We start from the raw sequence: 22,598 nt of genomic DNA on the forward strand, positions 1-22,598 counted from the left end.
GGAGTGGGCTTGAATATGTTTTTGATGTTGGTCATGTGATCATGTTGGTCATGATATTGATCGTCTGTTAAGACATCTAGTTTAAGACGTTATCCTCTAGCCAGGAGGTGATGTTCATGATCTCTCCATTGAACAAGTGACAATGACTACTGAGTACGATGCCCTTTTTTTTTGCCACCAAAATTATTTAGCTAATTATTGTGATTCTCCCCAAAGAAATGTGCATTTTATCCCTTATTTTCTTTCTTCCTTTTTTTAAAGAAAATCTCTTTTGTTTCATTTTTATGCTTTGACGTAAGTGATATTACTAAACTGAATATTTCGTGCTTGTTCCTTAAATATATGTTTTAACCTATCTCAAAAAATACTTTAAGTTCATTATTTTGGTTGGTTTCAAATCGGTTCCAAAAATAGAAAGAAAGTACAGATCCATGGCTGTGCAAGGCAGTTTACACTGAAGTGAAATGAATTGGCCAAATGAATCTATATGTTCAGTTATTTAAGGTGTTTCATTTCACCCAGGGTCACCTCTGAGCAAGAGCAACCACGATATCTTTGCTTGATACTTCTCCAAACAATTGCAACAGTGATTTCCATCTTATGAGATGCTCCTGTATCTTTGTGAAAGCTGGGGTTGCTCACAGACCTGTTTGGGTGCCTCTCCAACCTCCGCTCCCCATCATTCCTTTCCTTCCTCACTGTGCTTGACCTGACCTTGCACCTTCTCCCTCCTTCCCCCCAGCTCTTGCACCCTCCTAGCTCAATAGTTTCTTTATTGTCACATGTACCAGCTACAGCGAAATACATTTTTTGCACACAGCTCAGCAAGACTATTCCTGTGCATAAGCACAAGCCACAGGTTAGTACAGAATGTACATGACAGCACACTGAGTCCATATGCCAGAGGCACTTTTTGGCACCATTTCATAATCCCAACTGCAGCTCACCACAAGAGCCCATTACGGTCGTCGTCTCCATTTCCGTCTTCCCGCAAACCAATGTCCCTCCTTGCGCGGCCCTCTTCAGCTCTTGTTTTGTGGGGGTGCCTCCTGTAGCCGACCTTGGCAGAAGGTAAGACTTACTGGAGTGGCCTTTCCTCTCCAGGGGAGTTCTTGGTTTCACGGCGGGTGATCCAGGGTTACGGTTGGGATACTGCAGAAGCCCCACCAGTTACCCCTTCGCTCTGCTCAGCCCTGAAGACTCCATCGCATTTCCTGGCCCCTGTGCTCATTACCCGTAAAACCATTCTGTATGCCTCCATCCCATCACTCCACACAATATACACGGTGCTGTCATGTTGAACTGGCATCAGCACATATATACTCAAACTCAGCTAAATCAGTGGGCACGGTTGTTAGAGAGCAATAGTTAACAAAGTAATTCCATTGCACTTTCCTCGCTTGCCATTTGGAAAAAAATAGGTTGAACAACAATTGTGTTGCTTCCCACTGCAGGCAAGATAAAAGTATGTTCCACATGTAGATGGCCCATGAGGAAGCCATGAGATGGCCGATGTGTTGCCAAGCCATTATCCTAATAAAGATACGAAACAACCTTGTAGCTCTTGTTTAGTTTTAGTTGAGAGATACAGCACAGGGACAAGCCCTTCGGCACAACTAGTTTGCACTGCCCAGCGATCCCCGCACACTAACACTATCCTCTACACACTTGGGATAATTTACAATTTTACCAAGCCAATGGACCTACAAACCTGTACGTCTTTGGAGTGTGGGAGGATACCGGAGCACCAAGGTTCTTGGCTGATAACAGTTTTGATAATGTACTCATAATTCAGTGCAGTGATTTGGAAATCTTCCAAAGCCTGTTTTTTTAATTTTATTTAGAAAGAATGTGGAAAGGGAAGTTACATTATTTCAGTTCAAATTAAATATCCACTTTGTGCATCCAGATTTAGTGACATTTAGTGTATTTCACGGGGATGCATGTGCAGCGATAAGGGAAAGTTATTGTTCAAGGAACTGTCTGTTTATTAGGCTCTTGTTCTCTAACTTTAAGCAAATAATGTTAATTTGCAAAGATCTTCTCATCCATGGGCAAGGCTTGATGAAATGCTGAATTTGGGGCAGAATTTAATCACAACTGATTTAAAAAAAATCTAGTGCAACTATGAATATATTTTATAATTGGCCTTCTGTGTAAATCTTCAGTTGACAGTGTGACTGATCCTTCCCTGCTGCTGAATGCTTGGCGGCAAAGTTGTGTTGCTCACAAGCCAGTATTGTCCATTGTTCTGCACATGTGTGGCTATCTAAGACAAATCACTGCTGATCTGCTTTGCTGAGAAGGAAACCATGTATTTTTGTTAGGTTCTTGAAATTAATTCTATTATATTCTCCAAGCAGCAACTTGTATTCATGCAACACTGTTTTAATGAAGGAAAAACCCCCCTAACTGCATCACTTGACTGAGATGAGCCAGAGTATTGATGTTGAACTTCATAAGGGCGGCTCGGTGGCTCAGCGGTAGAGTTGCTGCCTTACAGCATTTACAGTGCCTGAGGCCCAGATTCGATCCTGGCTATGGGTGCTTGTCTGTACGGAGTTTGTACATTCTCCCCGTGATCTGCATGGGTTTTCTCCGAGAACATCCGTTTCCTCCCACAATCCAAAGATGCACAGGTTTGTAGGTTAATTGGTATAAATATAAAAATTGACCCTAGGGTAGGGAAGTGTTAATGTGCGTGGATCGCTGGTAGGTGCGGACGAAGGGCCTGTTTCCGCGTTGTTTCTCTAAACTAAACAATATATTAATGTAGATGATCAGAAGCTTGGTTGAAGGGAAAGTGTTCCAAGCAGGAAAGAGAGCTAGAGAGGCAGGAAGGTTCAGGAAGTGAATTTAGAGAGCATCCAACCTTGGTGCTAGGCACTGCAAGACAATCCATTGCTGGAGTGATTGAGTTTAGCAATGACCCACAACCCAGAATGTGAGGAGGGCAGATTCGCTGAAGATGAAAGAAGATGCTCATGAGCAGGCACGAAAATTGCTATCAAAATATGGAGGGGACCGGGGGACAGGGGGGACACAATTTTTTGGCAGGCGGGCGCGCGAGGCTTTGGAGGCTCAATTCAGCGCTAAATGCAGCTCAACTCTGCCTGTCTCGCCGGGTTAACCTACAGCCCTGCCTGGACTGATGGGACACCAGCGCTGCTTCTCCGGGCTGGCCATATTTCCCGCAAATCAAGGAAAGTTGGAGCCCACAATGGTCCATTGTTGGCTGAGGGCGAGGTGATAATGAAGGGATATATGGATGCGAACAATGGAACTTGCAGGATGATTAGGGTGAGGGAGGGGCGGAAAGAGAGGGAATGCAGGGGTTACTTCAAATTCGAGAAATCAATATTCATACCACTGGGTTGTAAGCTGCCCAAGCAAAATATGAGGTGCTGTTCCTCCAATTAGCATGTGACCTCACTCTGACAGTGGAGGTGGCCCAGGACAGAATAGTCAATATGGGAATGGGAAGTGGAGTTAAAACATTTGAAAACCAGGAGATCATGCAGGCCAAGGCGGACTGAGCATAGGTGTTCAGTTATCTTCAGTGTAAACCAGCATCAGCAGTTCCTTCCTACACAAAAAAATAAGGCAGAGATGGAGATGGCCAGTTGTAGGAGGTCAAGTTAAAGTATGTTAGTGATGGTGCATATGTGAAGCTCTGTTCAATTGTGATAACAAGCTTGTGAACTGTCTGGTTCAATTTGAGAAGTAACACATCTGGATTTGGTGGCAGGAGGAATTCCAGATGTTGGCTTTGGCCTTTCGTCTAGTGCTAGATTTTAGTTTGACAATGCACAGGTGGTGAAGGGCTAGAGAAGGTGGGGAAGCAAACCTCCGTGCTTGTCAGTGCTCATGTGATAAGGGATAATATTTTCCCGAGGAAGGAGCGTGTTGATAAGTAGGGAGAGACCACGGACTAATTCTGGGGATCATAAGGTCAAAGTGTGGGTTTGGGAACACCTGTGATTACAGGTATGACTGGCTAAATAAAATGGACCTGGTGCAAGTACCCATACCGCAAATGATGGTGCAGAGGCTCTGGTGTATGATAGTGTGATCAACTCTGTCAGTAAGAACAGTCAGGCAAACAAAGAGAGAGTTGAATGCTTGCCACCACCACAAGGTGACTTATTGATTAACCAATGAGATCTGATTTACAGTCCTATTTATCAACAATGGTTGACGTCAAGTTGAACACAAATTAGTTACTTCTCTTTTCGTGTTTGATATCACTGACCTCATCCTGGTATCTGTCTGGGAAGAACACATAAAGGGGCTTTGACTAACAACTGTTGTGTCCTGGTGATTCTGTTCTTTCCACTGTCTCATTCAGTTCCCGCAGCTGGGATCTGTCATTCCCACCTGCTGCTTCTCTCAACTTTGCCAGAACTGTGTTTGCACTCACTTTAACAGCTAAACAAAAGATATTAAAGAAAACTGAAAATGCCATGGAATGAAAATTGAATTGTTTCTTAGAACTGCACATGCAGCCAATGTAAGCAACTTGTTTTTTTTATCAATTATTAATCAAACAAAAAATAATTTTTGCATTGAAATCTTTCATGACAGCACAAAAAACATTGCTGTGTGCTCAGAACCGTCTGAACTATTTGTGTAGTATCTTCTCAACAAATTGTCAAAAAAATACTTTTAGAATATTTAAGAATTTCTGCTGCTGAAAATCTGAACTGAAAAAGAATGCTGAAAACACCAGCAGGTCAGGCTGCATCTATGGAAAGAGAAGCAGTCAGCGTTTCGGGTTAAGACCTTTCCTTCTGACTGAGGGTCTTCAACGTGAAATATAGAATTGTTTCTCTTCCCCAATCCCCCCTCCCAGCCACCCCACGGATAGCCTCAAGGGTGCTGAAGATTCCTGACAGCATGTTTACCAGCAAGTTTATGGATCTATTCCACTCTGTCCACAAGCCATCTGCCCTTTTGGTTATGGGTTTTCTGAAGGACCTCTGCCGTCAGGTCCTTGCAGAGTTGTTTTGTTTCCTTATGGGCATGGTGGAGCTTCCAGTCCAAGACCTCTTTGTTTTGGGAGTTAATAAGCTCCTGGCTCTCCTGGTTATGCTCCTTCCGTGAATGCTGGTGGGGAACCGGAGACTCTCTTCATACTCGCCGTTGTTGACTTCAGGCCAGTCTGGACACTGAAGGGCTCCTGGTGATTAGGAGTGATCAAGTTTTGGTATAGGTTTATTATTGTCATGTGTACCGAGGTACAGTGAAATGCTTTGTATGCTATCCAATCAAATCAGATAATACTATAAATAGATACAATCAAGCCAAACTCAAATACAATAAGAAGAGCAAAGGAAAAGATATAGGGTGCAGAATATAGTTCTTAACTTTGTAGCACACTAGTGAGGTTTAGAGATACAGCATGGGAACAAGCTCTTCAGCCCACCAAGTCCACGCCTACCAGCAATCAACCATTCACACTAGTTCTAATGTATATTACCCCACATTTCTTGTCCTCTCCCGACACATCATGGGCAATTTTACAGCGGCAAATTAGCCTACAAACTGGGGGAACCAGGAAATTGGGGCACCAAGGAAAAACCCACGTGGTCATAAGTGATAGGAGCAGAATTAGGACATTCGGCCCACCAAGTCTACTCCGCCATTCAATCATGGCTGATCTATCTCTCTCTCCTAACCCCATTCTCCTGCCTTCTCCCCATAACCCCTGACACCCTGTCACAGGGAGAATGTGCAACCTCCACAAAGACAGCACCTGAGGTCAGGATCAAAGGCTGGTCTCTGGTGCTGTGAGGCAGCAGCTCTACCAGCTGCGCCACTGTGCCACCCAGTTCTAAAGACAAAAGTCGAAAGGTTGCTTGCTGGTTCTTGTAGAAAAGCTCAGTTTGGGGGTGGAAGAGGGCTGGTCCTTAAGATTTTTACTAGAAGTATGCTGTAGCAGATTTTTATTGAATTTTTTTCAATGCAATGCTAATGTGAAGACATGATTAGTGGAGGCTTGAGAAGAGTCAAAGATATCTACGTGTAGGAACACTTGAATGAGGCAATTATTTTTGTAGGCAATCAAGTGCATGATGTCATATGAGGACCCTCAACTCTCTCACATTTTTAAAAATAATTTTTCTTTTTTCTGCCCTCCTAAAACCTGTGCCTCACTCTATTTGTAATCCTCTATCCTTGATAATAATGAATCTTTGTATGCGGTTGCAGGCTCGTTGGTAGAAGTGGTGGACCGCAGTTGGTTTGCTCCCCTTCCTATCTGAAGTGCATTCAGTGTCATGACCACAAGGCATGAGTTGAAATGGGAGAGATTTTTAATTCCCTCTTCTGATACTAATGGTGGAGAGGGTAGAATTGTGGCAGACGGTGTTTAGAGCAGGTCGTCAACTGGAATCCTTTTGCGTGGCTTTGTGATATGTTATGGAGTAAGGAAAGGATGGTTACAGGGTGTATTCATAATGCTGTAAATTCTACTCCTGTCTCCCCTACCCAAATTGGGGAAGTGGTAAGTGTTCTTGTGTTTGTGTGTGCATGGTTGGATAATAAATGGTTCTTTATTTTTAGGTATATTCTGTCAGGTGGACGACGCGTGCGTTAGCAACCCTTGTCATGAAGGAGCCACATGTGAAACCAACCCTCTCAAGAGCAGCTTCTTTTGTAGTTGCCCCCTTGGTTACAGAGGGACTGTCTGTGATGAGGACATCAATGAATGTTCCCTAGGTAAGCAATTACACCTTCACCTTGTCATGAAAGTAATTGTGCCATGTAGATGATCAATTAAGGTAGTTTCTTTTAATTCATTCTTGGCAGTATGGATATTGCATGTAAGTTTGCCATTTAGTCTTTACACCCAACCCAACTTGAGATAGTGTAGTGAAGGTAGACACAAAGTGCAGGTGTAACTCAGTGAGTCAGGCAGCATCTCTGGAGAAAATAGATGGGTGACGTTTTGGGTCAAGACCTTTCTTCAGATCCTTTTTCTCCAGAGATGCTGCCTGACCCGTTGAGATAGTGTGGTGAGCTATTGCCTTGAACTCCTGAAGTTGAATGACAAAAATACATCTGCATGGAAACTAAGAAAGAATTCTTGGATTATGATCCAGAGATGGCAAAGTGGAACCTATGAATGATGTTTCCATGTTGGCAAGATGTGTCCACAGCACCCAAGATAATTGGACACGAGAGAGAAAGAGAGAGAGAGAGAGAGAGAAGATTTCCCTATTGCAATCATCTATTGCCAAGAGTAACAGGAATGGCTTTATTTTACTCTGCATTTTCCAGGTCTAAGTTGGCTATTAACACATTATGCTGAGGTGGATGGGTGGCAGGCAGGGGGCAGGTGGAAGTCACACCACTATAATTGAGAGCTGTTCTATTAACTTAATGATCTGTTGCCAATCACTTAACTTGACGGAGCAGACACGTTGCTGGTCCTTTAAGGAAAGTGTTGAGCCCTCTGCAGGTGGGACCTTCCATTTTGTTTCATGATGTCCTTGCCTCAACGTGCAATGGTACTCTTGTGCCAAACAAGACTTCCTGCATTGGAAGGATAATCTGTGGAATCTCTCAAGGGAATATGGTCCATTTTTGGTGGTGTTGATGTTGAGATGATTTAAATATTAAGCGAGCACATCAACCTTCAAAAGGGAAGTGTGTGAGTGAGGCAAAGCATGGAGGAATGTGTGAAGACGATGCATTTGGCAGCATTCATTGTTGCTGCTGTTGAAAACATGTTGCCCAATCTATCTTATTTATGGTCTTCCTGCTTGTAGGGGGAAATCCCTGCGAACACGGAGGGAAGTGTGTAAACACCAAGGGTTCCTTCCGCTGTGAATGCGCTGTGGGCTACACGGGACCACGCTGTGAAATGGACATCAACGAGTGCCTTACTAGTCCCTGCCAGAACGATGCCACCTGTTTGGATCAGATCGGTGAATTCAAGTGCATTTGTATGCCAGGTGAGGATGACGGAGCAGACACGTGCAATCCTTCTCTATGTTGGAATTACTGGAGAATTGAGTCGCTGACTAATCAGTGTCATTGAATCGAACTATCCGGAGGTCGATTCCGTGTCGACCTATGCCATCTACACTAGACCCGCCTGCCTGCGTTTGGCCTATATCCCTATCCTATCCATGTACCTGTCTAGATTTTTCTAAAATGTTGAGATACTGATCCAATTTTCTTCTCCTTGCATTCCCATCAACTCTCCCAAGATTGTAACACTCGCCTTCACACCAGGGGAAATGTAATTACCAAATACCTTGCCAACACACACATCCTTCGGGATGTGGAAGTAAACCGGAGCACCCGAAGGGGAATCTCGCACGTTCAGCTCTGGAGATCGGGATTGAACCTGCTATGAAGCAAGGGCCCTATCAGCTACACATTGTGCTCTGCTGAGACTTGAACAACTCCAACCACACTATAATGAATACAACCCTGATTTTAAGATAACTCCTAATGTAAATAAACAAAACAGATCAAATATAAAGCCAGCTTATGGGTCGGTGTAGTTACAGTTTCACTTTGTTTAAAAAGTAATAAACAATTTTAATAGTAATGAGGCTCATGGTTAGCATTTCATTTGGTAAACTTTGAATATAAAAATAGACAGACTTGACTGCAATATGTTTAAATCTGTGCTGCTTGTGAAATTAAATGGTATCTTATATAAATAGCTATCAGTCATAAATTGCCAGAATTCAGTGGAAATTTGCAGCTGTATCAGATTGCAATGTTGTCAGTCCTGCATGCAGATTATCATAGAGAGACCAAGAAAACCAAGTCTGCCTGCATTTTGTTCCCATCACAGATTGAAGTACAATTTGGGCTTTTAATGGTGCACTGATTCTGCACATTAGAGCCGGGTGACTTCTTGGTCTGTGTGCACAGAAATATCAGCTTTTGGCATGATGTCCCAATCCATCTGAGGCTTCTTGGGGTAATATTCTTATGTCCAAGAATGTTTGTATCACTAGTGAACTTGAAGGCTATCTGAACAGTGGACCATTTATGGAAATAATGAAAAAAATTCCTGTTATCTGCCTCTAACCAATGGCGCCACACAGTGGCAGGACATGGATTTGTTCTTATTACTGCCAAATAGCCAATCGTCTGCTCCACATTGGAAAGGAACTCTGTGATCTTGTTAACAAACTGAATGATCTGTTCTACTTATTATTAAAATAATTAAGCTCCCTCAATACTTCTATGGATAGTAGACCCAGATATTGTGCCCCAGTTTCTGGAATTGGATTGAAACAACAACCTTATGATCAAGGCTCACATGCTACCAACAAGCCATACTAACATCGTTTGATAAGGAATGATGCAAAGAATGAATGAAAATAGCATAGTTTACTTCTCCTCTGAAGCAATTAAGATGAGAATGAATAACTACAATTCTGGAAATACTCAGCAGGTTAGACAGCATTTACACTGAGATAAACAGTTAATGTTTCTTGTCCAGCACTCTTCATCAGACTACGTTTTTGATTTTAATTAATTCCTAAATGTTGGACACTGCACTGTTTGTTGATATGTAGGCTTGCATAGTTCTCACCATGCTTTTGTTGATACCAGGCTTCGTGGGAGTGTACTGCGAAACAAATATTGATGAGTGTGAAAGCCAGCCATGCCTCAACAATGGTGTGTGCAAGGACGAGGTGAACAGATTTGCTTGCAAGTGCCCACCTGGTGAGTAGAATTCTTCATGTGCAGAGAACTAATATCTTAAAGCAGGGCAAAGGAAGCATTTTAGATGCTTGGTGCTGTGCATATACTTGTCTGTAACTCAGCCGTTCTGAATGAAAGCCTGAATCCGATTCTCCTCCATTACTGAATGATTTATTTACTGGGGGCACGGTGGCGCAATGGTAGAGTTGATGCCTTACAGTACCAGAGACCCGGGTTTGATCCTGACTACGGGTGATGTCTGTGCAGAGTTTGCACATTCTCTCTGTGACCACATGGGTTTTATCCGGTTGCTTTGGTTTCCTCCCAAATTCCAAAGACGTGTGGGTTTACAGGTTAATTGGCTTCTGTAAATTGTCCCTAGTGTGTGGTATAGAACTAGCGTACGGATGATAATTGGTTGGCCCGGACTCGGTGGGGCTGAAGGACCTGTTTCCACACTGTATCTCTGAAGTAAACAAACTAAACCTATGGGAATTGGATGATTGTTCATATTGCATTTGGCCAGTTGCTACAAGTAAATTGCCAGTCCAGCCCATTCATACATGTGCGAGTATTTGCCATCTTAGAATTTTGGAAAAGTACAGAGGAATTGGAAACATAAGCAGAGAATGCATTCCGAAAAGGGGGGGGGGGAGGCAGGATGGCTTGTGTGGTTTCCCCAGCTAGAAATTATAAATCTTTGCATGTTCGTGGAGATGTAATCATCTAGTATGGACATGAAGATGGTAGAGAGACTTGCCGCTCAGTGGCTCTCCTGTGTTTTCATTGAAACAATCGTAACCTTGTGCTGGAATTTAAGACAAAACATTGACCGAGATTTTGCAGCAAGAAGTACACGTCACCTGCCTCATGCCCACCGGGATGGTGCTGTTCTTTAATGTGAGCTTTGCTCCTCGTAACCATGTCATTTCTCTGACAGTAACTAATAATAAATTATTCAGACAGGGGATTTGGACAGTCCTCTGACAATAGGCCGGAGCCCTTTCATAACCAGCAATGTTGTCTGACACTGGCGCATATTTTTAATGAAAGCAATCCGTAGCCCTCGTGGTGGCTGACTGCTTCTGACAGGGCCCATTCTGCTCAGTTAATCCATCAGTGTTGCTGGAGAAGGCAGGCAGGCAGGCAGCAGAGCAGAGGAGCTCTCTCTGTTCTGCATACCAATGGCATAGCAGCCTCATTGTGGAGAGTGAGGAAAGCTGCAGAGGCCACTTCAGAAGAACACAATCAGAGTACTGTTTCCTGCTGAAGGACAACAGCATTGGTTGGACTTTTCTCCCCTTTGCTACCCTCACCACTCAGCAGAAAAAAATAATGTACTCATTCCCGGGCTCCCTGTGAGACAAGGCCAGGGTCTGTGAGCTCTAAGCTGCTCTCTTGTAAACCATCACCACCCGGTCGGTGCCCACGACTGTATCGCAGCTGTGGTGCATCGGAATGTGGGAGGGATCAGGAGCGGGAAAGAATCGGAGAGATTTAGATATGGCTGGGGCCTGGGGTGGCCATGGGAGTTGGGTGAGGGGAGGAGCGGGAATTGTGCAGAGTCACCATCGTATAAAAGGATAGGTTGTTGCTGATTTCGGATTGCTGGAGGAAATTAGGCACGGCTTTTGAAAAGAAATGTAAAAAAGATGGTCTCTTCCTGAAACAAGATTTAAAAAAAAAATGTTTGGCAGCATCCGTTTGGTTGTCCTGGTTTTGGAATTAGAATTAGAATGTTTCGGGGCAGTGTAGACCAGAATAGTGCAGAACATGCAGGAAAAGCTCAGCAGGTCAGGCAGCATCTCTGCAGAGGGAACTGAGTTTATGTCTTCAGGTGATAAACTTCAAAACAAATATAGTAAACATTGGAATGTATACATCCTCCTCACTAACCCTCCATTCGGACACATCTCTGTCTCTCTCTGTCTCTCTATCTGTGTGTGTCTCTCTCTGCTGTCTGTGTCTCTCTCTGCCTATCTGTGTCTCTCTCTGTCTCTCCGTGCCTGTCTGTGTTTCGGTCTCTCCAGTTGTCAGACCGTGCAGCAGTTAATGGGATCTTTTTTTCTGCCCTTCTGCAGATTTTATCAATATTATTTATGTGATCAAAGGCCTTAATTATAAAAGGTATCCATTACTGCACTGTATCTGGTTCAGTGCTTGTGTATTTTCCATTCAATCGGCTGCCGTGTGTGTCAAGGCATTCATTTAAATCGAGATCCCCCGATGATAGGCGAGAATGATTTGTGTTCTTTTGGGAAGGAAAGCATGTTATATCATGGACAGAATTGTTCTGTCTGGGTGATTTATCAGTTGTACTTGAAGGTAATTTGCTAATATGTTATGCCACAGTGGTTTAGATTATCTTTCGCAATTTAAATCGCATGCATCTGTTTACAGGAATATATGTCCACATGCAATTGCATATTTAGCAAAATATACGAATTGAGTCATAAAGCATAGAAACTGGCCCTTCGGCACAACGCCATGCTGAGAACAACAGTGCCCTCCATAATGTTTGGACAAAGGCACATCATTTATTTATTTGCCTCTGCGCTCCACAATTTGAGATTTGTAATTTAAAAAAATAACATATTGTTAAAGTGCACATTGTCAGATTTTATTAAAGGGTATTTTTATACATTTTGGTTTCACCATGTAGAAATTACAGCTGTGTTTATACATAGTCCTCCCATTTCAGGGCACCATAATGTTTGGGGCACATGGCTTCACAGGCGTTTGTAGTTGCTCAGGTGTGTTTAATTGCCTCCTTAATGAGGTATAAGAGAGCTCTCAGCACCTAGTCTTTCCTCCAGTCCTTCCATCACCTTTGGAAACTTTAATTGCTGTTTATTAACATGAGGACCAAAGTTGTGCCAATAAAAGTCAAATAAGCCATTATGAGTGAGAAGCAAGAATAAAACTGTTAGAGACATCAGCCAAACCTTAGGCTTACCAAAATCAACTGTTTGGAACAACATTAAGAAGAAAGGGAGCACTGGTGAGCTTATTAATCGCAAAGGGACTGGCAGGCCAAGGAAGACCTCCACACTGATGACAGAAGAATTATCTCTATAATAAAGAAAAAAACCCAAACACATGTCAGACAGATCAGAAACACTCTTCAGTAGTCAGGTGTGGATTTATCAATGACTAGCCCCCAAAACAAGTATAAGCTAAAGATGGCTGCAATACAGGCCTGGCAGAGCATCACCAGAGAAGACACCCAGCAACTGGTGATGTCCATGAATCGCAGACTTCAAGCAGTCATTGCATGCAAAGGATATGCAACAAAATACTAAACATGACTACTTTCATTTACATGACATTGCTGTGTCCCAAACATTATGGTGCCCTGAAATGGGGGGCTATGTATAAACACTGCTGTAATTTCTACATGGTGAAACTAAGATGTATAAAAATGGCCTTTATTAAAATCTGACAATGTGCACTTTAACCACATGTGATTTTTTTTTCAATTACAAATCTCAAATTGTGGAGCACAGAGGCAAATAAATAAATGATGGGTCTTTGTCCCAAACATTATGAAAGACACTGTAAATGCCCATCTACACTAGACCCATTTCCCTGTGTTTGAGCCATATCTCTCTGAAACATTCCTATCCATGTACCTGTCCAAATGTAGTTCAAATGCTGTTATTTATTATTGCACTTGCCTCAACCACTTCCTCTGGCAATTCATTCCACATATATACATGAGGAATGCTTCGGGTTCCTATTAATTCTTTCCCCTCTCATCTTAAATCTATGCCCTCTTGTTCTTGAGTCACCAACACTTGGGCGAAGGGAGAGCAGGGAAAAGTCTGTGTGTGCATTCACCCCGTGTTAGCCGCTCATGATTTTATATACCTCTAAGATCATCCATCAGTCTCCTACATTTTAATGCAAGCCTCTTTTCAAGACTATTTTTCCCATTTGGTCTTTTGATACATCCCGCTGCCACAGGTATAATTTTATTTTGGCTGTGCTCAGTTGTGAGAGTGATTGTGTGTGGATGGTTTCATTTCGGGACGACAGATGGCACAATGGGCTAAGTGTTCGGCTGGCAACCGGAAGGTAGCCGGTTCGAATCCCGCTTGGAGTGCATACTGTCGTTGTGTCCTTGGGCAAGACACTTCACCCACCTTTGCCTGTGTGTGAATGTGTGTGAGTGATTGGTGGTGGTCGGAGACTTCAAGCAGTAGGCGCAGATTAGCAGATTAGCAGCCACGCTTCCGTCAGTCTGCCCCAGGGCAGCTGTGGCTACAGAAGTAGCTCACCACCACCGAGTGTGACTGAGGAGTGTATGAATAATGCGATGTAAAGCGCCTTGAGTATTCTAGAAAGGCGCTATATAAAACCCATCCATTATTTTGGCAGCAAAGGGCCTTTTCAAATTCTCACCACAGCAGGTTTGGCTTGCAATCAGTCATTTCCTGAAGATTGTTGGAGAGATAATTCCTCAACTATATGGCCATTCTCTTTACTTTGCAGTTTAGCACCTGCACTGTTTTAATGAATGATCTTTGACACCCATTGAGGAAACAATTGATCCTCAAAATCCCAAGTGAAGGCAATGGCATCGTGAATCAATAGTCAAGTAGGCAAATGGTCAGTCAACTCCAAGGTCTTCCCAATTCCTTTCTACATCAATAAAGTGTAAAGAAAATATTTCCCGTTTATCTTTTCTCTTCTCCCCTAGGTAAAATGTGGGAGCTTCTCCAAATATTAGTGTATGACTGATTAGCCTCACCTTTGCTGTCAAAAGGTGAAGCATTGATGTACAATGCATGTTGTAAATTAGGCTACCTTTGATGGCCATGCAGCCAAACCTGGCAGAATTCGAGCCTTGAACCTTTCCGATTATGGTTTGTGTATAATTTACAAAATCTTCCAGCCCATATGGTCCTGATTATAAGTCTGCTGCCATTTGTGTTTGGTTCACTTTAATATCTGTCCAAATCTAAATTAAATTATTTCTAAAATTAATTAAGATTAAAACACATGCAGTGCAACTTGGCCAGAGGACTTGTTTGGAGTTTGCAGCGAGATGGAGAGGAAGCAAGGAATAATAGTAATTTCAGGAGATTCGTAAATTTGGGAGATGTAGTGGAGGGTTAGAACAGAGCAAATATATTTGGTGTCTTTGAAATTGGGGTGTGACATACATATTTCAGCCAGAAACATAAGATATTTCTCTATTTGCTTTGGATGTTCCACTGAAAATTGAGGTCTAAAGAAGCAGCAGGCAAATATTTAAATTATAAAGATTTGTGTAATTAATCTGGCATGCAATTCAAGATTGCAGTTAAACTAATAGCTACACTCAATGTTTGTAGTTATTCCAAGTTCGTAAAGCTTAATGAAGGTTTTTATTGAAAATTCAAAAAAAGAATGAAAGCCTATTTACAATTCCAAGTACAAGTACCAGGTGCACAACCTTTTATCCGAAAGCCTTGGGACCAGACACTTTTCGTAATTCAGAATTTGTCGGTCTTCGGAATGGAAATTTTTTAGCGTAGATTTTAATGGCTGGCTCAGTGGTAGAGTGCTCGGCTCATATCCGCAAGGTCGCGAGTTTGCGCCTTGATCCTGGCAGTTACTCGATCGCGAGTTTGAGTCTTCAATGTCGTTTTTTCTTGCAGAATAAATGTTTGTATGAAATACAGTGTAGGAGAAGTGTACTGACTGTGTGGGCAGAACTTTAGAAGTGATTGCCCACCAGTCTAAAAAGCCGCTGTGTCTCCCTGTCCCTGGGATAGCAGGGGGCGATCAAACAGCATAATACCCCCCTCCCCCTCCAACTCCAGAGGAATCCGCTCCCCGATGGGCCGCTACCAAAGATCATAGAGGAGCTCCTCTATGATCTTTGGCCGCTACAGCGACAAGTGGCAGTTCGCCCACAGCCCGAGCTGCGCCCCCTCATCCGCCACCCCAAGAACAAGACGTACCTTGCACACCATCAGCTTCTGCCCCTACGTGTTCCTCGGGAGTTGGAGCGGGGCTGGGCTGGAGTTGCTGCTGGCTGTGGGTCTCTGGGATCTCCGTGCTTGCAGTGGGCCTGGGGGTCGGTGGGCAGCGGTGGGAGCTGTGGAGCTGTGTATCTACGGACCTACCTCCGTGGAGCTAGCCAGCTTCGGAGCGTGGAGAGCTGCGGGGGCGAGCTGCTGCGACCCGGCTCCGGTGGATGGTGACACCGGGAGCTCGCGGGTCTCCGGTGGGAGACTGCTTTGCGGGGCACCGGCAGCGGCGACTTCTCCCGCCCGAATTACGGGGTTGAGAGCAAACATCATAGAGGTTGAGAGTGACCTGGAGGGGGGCCTTACAACGCCCGGCGCGGCTGTAAATTGCCGCGGACTTGCTAGCGCCCGCCGGGGGCTCCAACATCAAGACCGGGGCAGGGTGCTACATCTCCCGGCGTGGCTTTGAGTGGCCGCTCCCCGATGGGCCCCTACGACGCCCCGAACTGCGCCCCGTCATCCGCAACCCAGGTTCCTCTGTAGTTGGAGTGGGGCTGGGCTGGGCTGCTGTTGGCTGTGGGTCTCTGGGATCTCCGTGCTTGCGGTGGGCCTGGTGGTCGGTGTCCAATTGGTCCTGACACGGTCCTGCGAAATCGCCGACGTGAAGACAGTGCAAAGCCCCCGCGCCGGTGCAATGGGCGGGGAGCTGGAGAGGGGAGGGAAGGGGTCACACACATGGCCGGGAAGCAGAGGGGTGTAGGTGGGGTGATACTGAAGGGAGCGACAATCTGCTGCTGCCTGCCCCGCTGAGTTAAAAAGTTCCCACGCAAGACTCACGAAACACTGTATATCGTGAGTCTACCGTGGGAACTTTTTAATTCAGCGGGCAGGCAGCAGCATATTGTCAATTATTAACCCTCCCGCGCAATATACCCTCATCTTCTCTTTTATGAATGGGGATTTAGTTCCCCTTTCTTCGAGGACCGACCGGAGGTTCCGCTGTCACCTCTGTGGGCCGCCCTCGGTGAACGTTTTCAAGGACCTTTCTTCAAGGACCGAAAAAATGGCCGCTATTCGGAGGTTTTCGTTATTTGGATCTTCGGATAAAAGGTTGTGCACCTGTACTGTACTTCCATATCTCTGTGGCATGATAATATTAATTATTAATTCATACATTTTTGACTTATTTGGGAATCTCATTGGGTAAGATGTTGATTCATCTGATGATTCAATGGGAAATTGAGAGCATAGTTGTTTGATACATCGATGTACCAGGTGATGGACACAAAATGCTGGAGTAACTCAGAATCTCTGGAGAAAAGGAATATGTGACATTTTGGATCCAGACTCTGATCTTATGAAGGGTCTCAACATGAAATGACACCTATTCCTTTTCTCCAGAAATGCTGCCTGACCCATTGTGTTACTCCAGCTTTTTGTGTCTATCTTTGGTGTAAACCAGCATCCGCAGTTCCTTCTTACGCAATGTACCAGTTGATACTGTGATGGTTGTATTGATATGCAAGGGACTAAACCCATTTTTACTGACTTGGATGGATTTGTGAAATTCCAACAGATTGAAAACTCTGGGCAGAATCCAGAAGGAATAAATCCTTCCTGTTACCATTCATTTTGCAGAATTCCAGGAGATTATACCATTTCCTCTTTATGCTGGAATCACATTCAAAGGGAGCAGGCTTCTTTCCAAGTAGTTTGAAATGTGAACATGTCCTTTTCCCATTGACACTTGATAAAAAATTGTGATCTGCTGAACACCATACTAGTTCAGAAGCATATAAATATTTATAAATTAATAGTCCACTGTTTATTATCTGAAGCTCTATTTAAAAAAAAAGTTATTACTTAAATGGGTTACCAGCCTGCCAGACTGCTTAGGAATCAGAACAAATGTACATGTATTGTCAATCAAACATTCATCCATCCAACTTGTCGAGCAATTTATCCGGGTATAGTTAGAATACAGAAAGCAACTTTGACAGTGCACATTTGTATCACTTTTCGCCTGGAATGCAGTGCACATTTCCACTCTATACCACAGAGAATGGAACAAAGCTGCAACGCTGTGGGCTGTTCTTCGATCTCGGCTGTTTAAACATCTAATTTGGGGGAGTTTGCAAAAGGGTAATGACAATTTTATTGAGGTGCAGTCCTTATTTGGAAAGGAGCTTAGATGCAATCATGTGATAATGACACCATCTTTCTCTGAAAGTTCTCCCGAGATTCCTGGAGGCTTCCAAGCAGTTCTGTTGTTTTGCACACTAAGCAGCAGGATTCCAGGGCACACTCTGCTGTTGCCAGGCAGCGGGTCACACTCAATGTACCACTCGGACGGATCACAGCCAGGTCCTTGTGCCCCAGGAGCAATCCACCTCCATCCTTTGTTTCCTGCTGCTGGCAACAGTTTGTCTGACAGTGAGCTTCCCTCACACTCGAGTAAGACTGAAGATCCCTCTGCCCATCATCAATGTTGTTGAGATGTAACTTTTATAGACTTGGGGAGATGCTCGAGACATTGTGTGTGTGTGTGTGTGTGTGTGTGGTGGGGACAGGGTGGCACAGGAGGATGAAGAGTGAACCCATTTCACATACTCTATCTCCCCCCCCCCCCCCCCCCCCCAACATTCTCTTATTGGAGTGTTTCATATCCCTAGTTAGTCTTGCTCTATCTGGATGAATGATGAGTATTTCATTTCAGCTGCTAATAATTTCATTTTCATGATTAATATTGTTAAGAAATATAGTTATTATTTCCATAACTTAAAGCACTTTGTCAGAGCCACTCCGCACATTATCTTTCCTTTCACTTTTGCAACTTTCTTATTCTTGGCATCGTTGTGCGGCAATGAAGAAAATATTTTTTCAGTTTTAGCTCAATGGGTTTATGAAAAGCAAATTATTGCCATTGCTGTCAGTCTGAATACGGACCAGGAATGAAAACTAATAGCTATGAATCGATTAACAGCAAGCTACGAAGTTAGATTGAAAAACCTGCCAGAGGGCTAAGAAACAATCCTGAGTTGACGGCGTATTGTTTTAAGTGAGCATTTTGCAGCGACCTCACCTTATATTCTGGTAAAATATTCTTTCCACGGCAATCTCCTATTTCACTTTGAAATTATATTCATTTATAACCGTTTGTAACATCAGTAACCATCTTAATGTTTGTGCTTTTAGTACCGGGTATGCTTGAAACAATTTATTGTAATGTACTGTATCTTTAAAAAAAACGACATCAAACAGGGGTGAAAATTACACTGAATCGAGCGATGATTGGAAATGCGTGGGAATCGACGAATCGCGATCCTGCTGCAAAAACTTTGTCGGAAGTTGTATTTTATTTCAAAGTGGGAATTTGAAGATAGGGACAGAGATGCTACACAGAGATTTTAAGCTCTTGGGTGAACTCGCACAGTGGAACAGGGCTTGAGGCAGCATCTATGGAGCAAAGAAAATAGCTGGGTCTGAAAAAGGGTTTCGACCCGAAATATTGCATATTTCCTTCACTCCATAGATGCTGCCTCACCCGCTAAGTTTCTCTAGCATTTTTGTCTCCACAAAACGTCAATGATTCCGGGAATGCCGAGAGAGCTAGAGAGAGAGGTGGGGAACGGGAGATAGAGAGCGTGCGAGAGAGAGAGGGAGGGAGAGAGCGAAAGACAGAGAGACACAACGTGGGTCGGTAGGTAAATAGAATGACTAACCTGCTGCAGACCAAGAATCTCACCAAGAAGAAGTCCTCAATCATGATGGTGAGTTTTAAGAAATTCTCAATGTGTCATTAATGCATCGATCTACATTCCTCAGTAAATGTAATTATGTTTTGAAGAAGTGTTAATGACACCGCGTGAATTGTATTCAAAGGAACGCCGCGTCATTAATACTTCTTCAAAAACACAATTACATTTACTGAGAAATGTGGATTGATGCATTGATGACCCATTGTAGGACTACTTGTTAACTACTGGCTGTTAACTACAGTAGTAGTTAACACATCGTTTGTGTCTGATGGTGTGCAGCGCTTGTTATCCATGTAAGTTTTGTAAAAAAAATCCGTATGGCGAATGTTTTTTTTTTCATCTTCAAGCGAATTTGTGTTTCCATATGAAATACAGAAAATTAACGCGGGGCCCAATTTGGAAAAATCGGTCTAATTGGCTTCAGGCCGGCCCTGACTATGACTATATGATACCTGATAATCCATCTGATCTTAGTCTTCTTACAATTAAACTTTGTCACAGAGAATTGGTACAATTGGATCACTCTCTTGGCCTTTTCATTGGGCTGCTCAATGAATGGAGAATAAGCTGGACCAACAAGTTCCCTTGACAGAGGATTTAAATAAAACTCTTAAGATTTTATTTTAAGTGCTGGAGTAACTCAGCAGGTCAGACAGCATCTCTGGAGGACACGGATAGGAGATGTTTTGGATCTGTACCCCATCTTACTTCATTAACCTATCAATGTCCTCTAGAGATGCTGGCTGACCTGCTGAGTTAGTCCAGTACTTTGTATTTAGTTTAGAGATGGAGAGTGGAAATGGGTCCTTCGGCCGACCGAGTCCACGCCAACTAACACTGAGAACAATTGACAGAAGAACATTAACCTACAAATGTGCACGTCTTTGGAATGTGGGAGGAAACCAGAGCACCCCGAGAAAACCCATGGTCACAGGGAGAACATAGAAACATAGAAAATAGCTGCAGGAGTAGGCCATTCGGCCCTTCGAGCCTGCACCGCCATTCAATATGATCATGGCTGATCATCCAACTCAGTATCCTGTACAAACTCCATACAGAAGGCACCCGTAGCCAGGATCAAACCCAGGTCTCTGGCGCTGTAAGGCAGTAACTCTGCCGTCGTGCCATTGTGCCACCCTGATTCAAGGCAAGGTTCCAGTATCTGCAGTTCCTTGTGTCGATCTTTTTTAGCCTATTTAATTATACCAGCTTTTTTTCAAAATTACATATTTATTCATTAACCAATTTAAATGAACCAGGCACCATATTTAAATTTGAGCATCTTTCAAACTTTAGTCCAAATCTCTGTCTTGCCTGTACATCATTGAAATATTGTCTCCTTAAAGGACTTTTATGAATGAGCTGTGCTTTGTTCACTATTGTGGCTTTTTCTATGTGTGTGTTTGCGGCAGGTTTTGCTGGAAATATGTGCCACATCGACATTGATGAATGTGCCAGCACCCCATGCCAGCACGGAGCCAAATGTATTGATCGGCCAAATGCTTTTGAGTGCGAGTGCAGTGAAGGTAAATCAAATTAATTTCTAGACAAATGGAAGTGAAACTAAATGTTATCTGAAGTGTTTGAAATCTTGCTTTCATGGAATGTTTTGCGAGTTAACTTGCCAAGTTAGTTCTTCCCCCCCTTTCTGGCTCCCAACTATCACATCCCAATGTTTGAGAGTTCCATACTCAGACAGTCCCTGAATTGTTTAACTTGCAGGTGCTGACTGAACTGGAATTCCTGTTCTGCTGCAGAAATAGATTCCTCCCCCACCACACTTGTGTTTTCAGGCAACTGATAATTAATGTTACCTCGCAGCGCATTGCAGCATTAGATTACTTGTCCTTGGGACACATCTGAATTAAAATAACTTTCCCACAGTCACGTTTAACTGTTGCAGTGCCAGACTACTTTTAATTTCGCAAACCCACATGGGTTTGGCCAACCATTGCTTTGTGCATTGACCACACTCTAAACCAGGATGAGGCTGGGCTAATGGTTATAGTTCCCAAGCATTGCAATACAGCTTTTATATGCTTATAGCATATTTGGCAGGACAGGTTGGGTATATGCATTTGAGTACTAGCATAGGCCAAGTAATCTGGCAAACTGTTGCTAATTCAAGTGTAAAACACTTCAGCTCTTGTGAAATTTTAAAGCATGGTGGTGTGTAGAAATGGTTTCTTGCTTTAAAATTCTTCCTGCTAATTCCACTCTTTTTTTCCTCCTTGCTCCCAAATGGATATACAAGGGTTCGTGGGGATTATGTGTGAGATTAACGAAGATGATTGCAGTCCAGACCCCTGCCACTATGGGATGTGCAAGGATGGGATCGCCGGCTACACCTGCATCTGCGATTCTGGTTACAAGGGGCTGATCTGCAGCGAGCAGATCGACGAGTGTCAGAGTCAACCCTGTCAGAACGGAGGCACCTGCCAAGACCGTGTGAATGAATACAAGTGTCGATGCCCAGTTGGCACCTCTGGCAAGTCCCTGTTTATTAAACAACCAGTCTTGTCAAGCCCAGGAAAATCACCTGGCAATTGTGCTGATTGTTGATGAGCACATCACATCTCACCACATTAACATGCTGTTTTTTGATGAACTGGTATTCTCATCACTGTTTGGTAAGGGAGCTGTTTCCATCCTTTTGCAGGCATGCTAACTCTTAGATTGAAGGGTGCTTTAAATAATTACATGGCATCTATTTAAATTGAAACACTCGTACAACACTCAATGTGAAGTGCCACTACAGTAGATGTTTAAATTAGCGTTTCAAACATAAAGATTCAGAATGAAGAAAAAAGAGACTCCTGGAAGCATGAGCAAAAAATGATCTGCTAGCCAGGCAGCATCAATGGAGGGAAATGGGTGGGACATTTTTTCCAAATAATGGTGTTGAGGGAAGATACCTGATAGAAAGAGGTGAGGGGGAAGGGATGGGGTGGCAAGTGACAGGTGGATGCGGTGGGGGGGGGGGATTGGCAGATGAGTTGTGTGGAGGAGAGAAGGGTGGAGATGGTCATAAAAGCTGGAGGTGAGAGGTGGAGAAGTCAAAGGGCTGCAGATGGTGGAATTGAATAAGAAAGGAAGATCAGGAGTGAAATGTACTACCAGAGAGAGGGATGGTATGTAGATGAGATCAGGGGGGGGATGGGTGGGTGATATAGCGACCTGGAGGGGGGTAGCGGTGGCTGCT

The 22,598-nt window shown here is 43.6% G+C and overlaps 1 protein-coding gene across 1 annotated transcript in view; it reads left to right on the plus strand.

Annotated features, from left to right (window-relative positions):
- LOC116977693 (neurogenic locus notch homolog protein 2-like) overlaps positions 1-22,598 on the plus strand; it is a 168,446-nt gene that overhangs the window by 95,300 nt on the left and 50,548 nt on the right. Inside the window, exons 7-11 of the mRNA XM_033028368.1 lie at positions 6,565-6,720; positions 7,773-7,958; positions 9,586-9,699; positions 20,809-20,922; positions 21,651-21,884. Coding sequence (XP_032884259.1) covers positions 6,565-6,720; positions 7,773-7,958; positions 9,586-9,699; positions 20,809-20,922; positions 21,651-21,884 — 804 coding nt within the window. The remainder of the gene's footprint in view (positions 1-6,564; positions 6,721-7,772; positions 7,959-9,585; positions 9,700-20,808; positions 20,923-21,650; positions 21,885-22,598) is intronic.

This window comes from Amblyraja radiata, chromosome 10 (assembly GCF_010909765.2).
Source record: "Amblyraja radiata isolate CabotCenter1 chromosome 10, sAmbRad1.1.pri, whole genome shotgun sequence".
NCBI classification, from domain to species: domain Eukaryota; kingdom Metazoa; phylum Chordata; class Chondrichthyes; order Rajiformes; family Rajidae; genus Amblyraja; species Amblyraja radiata.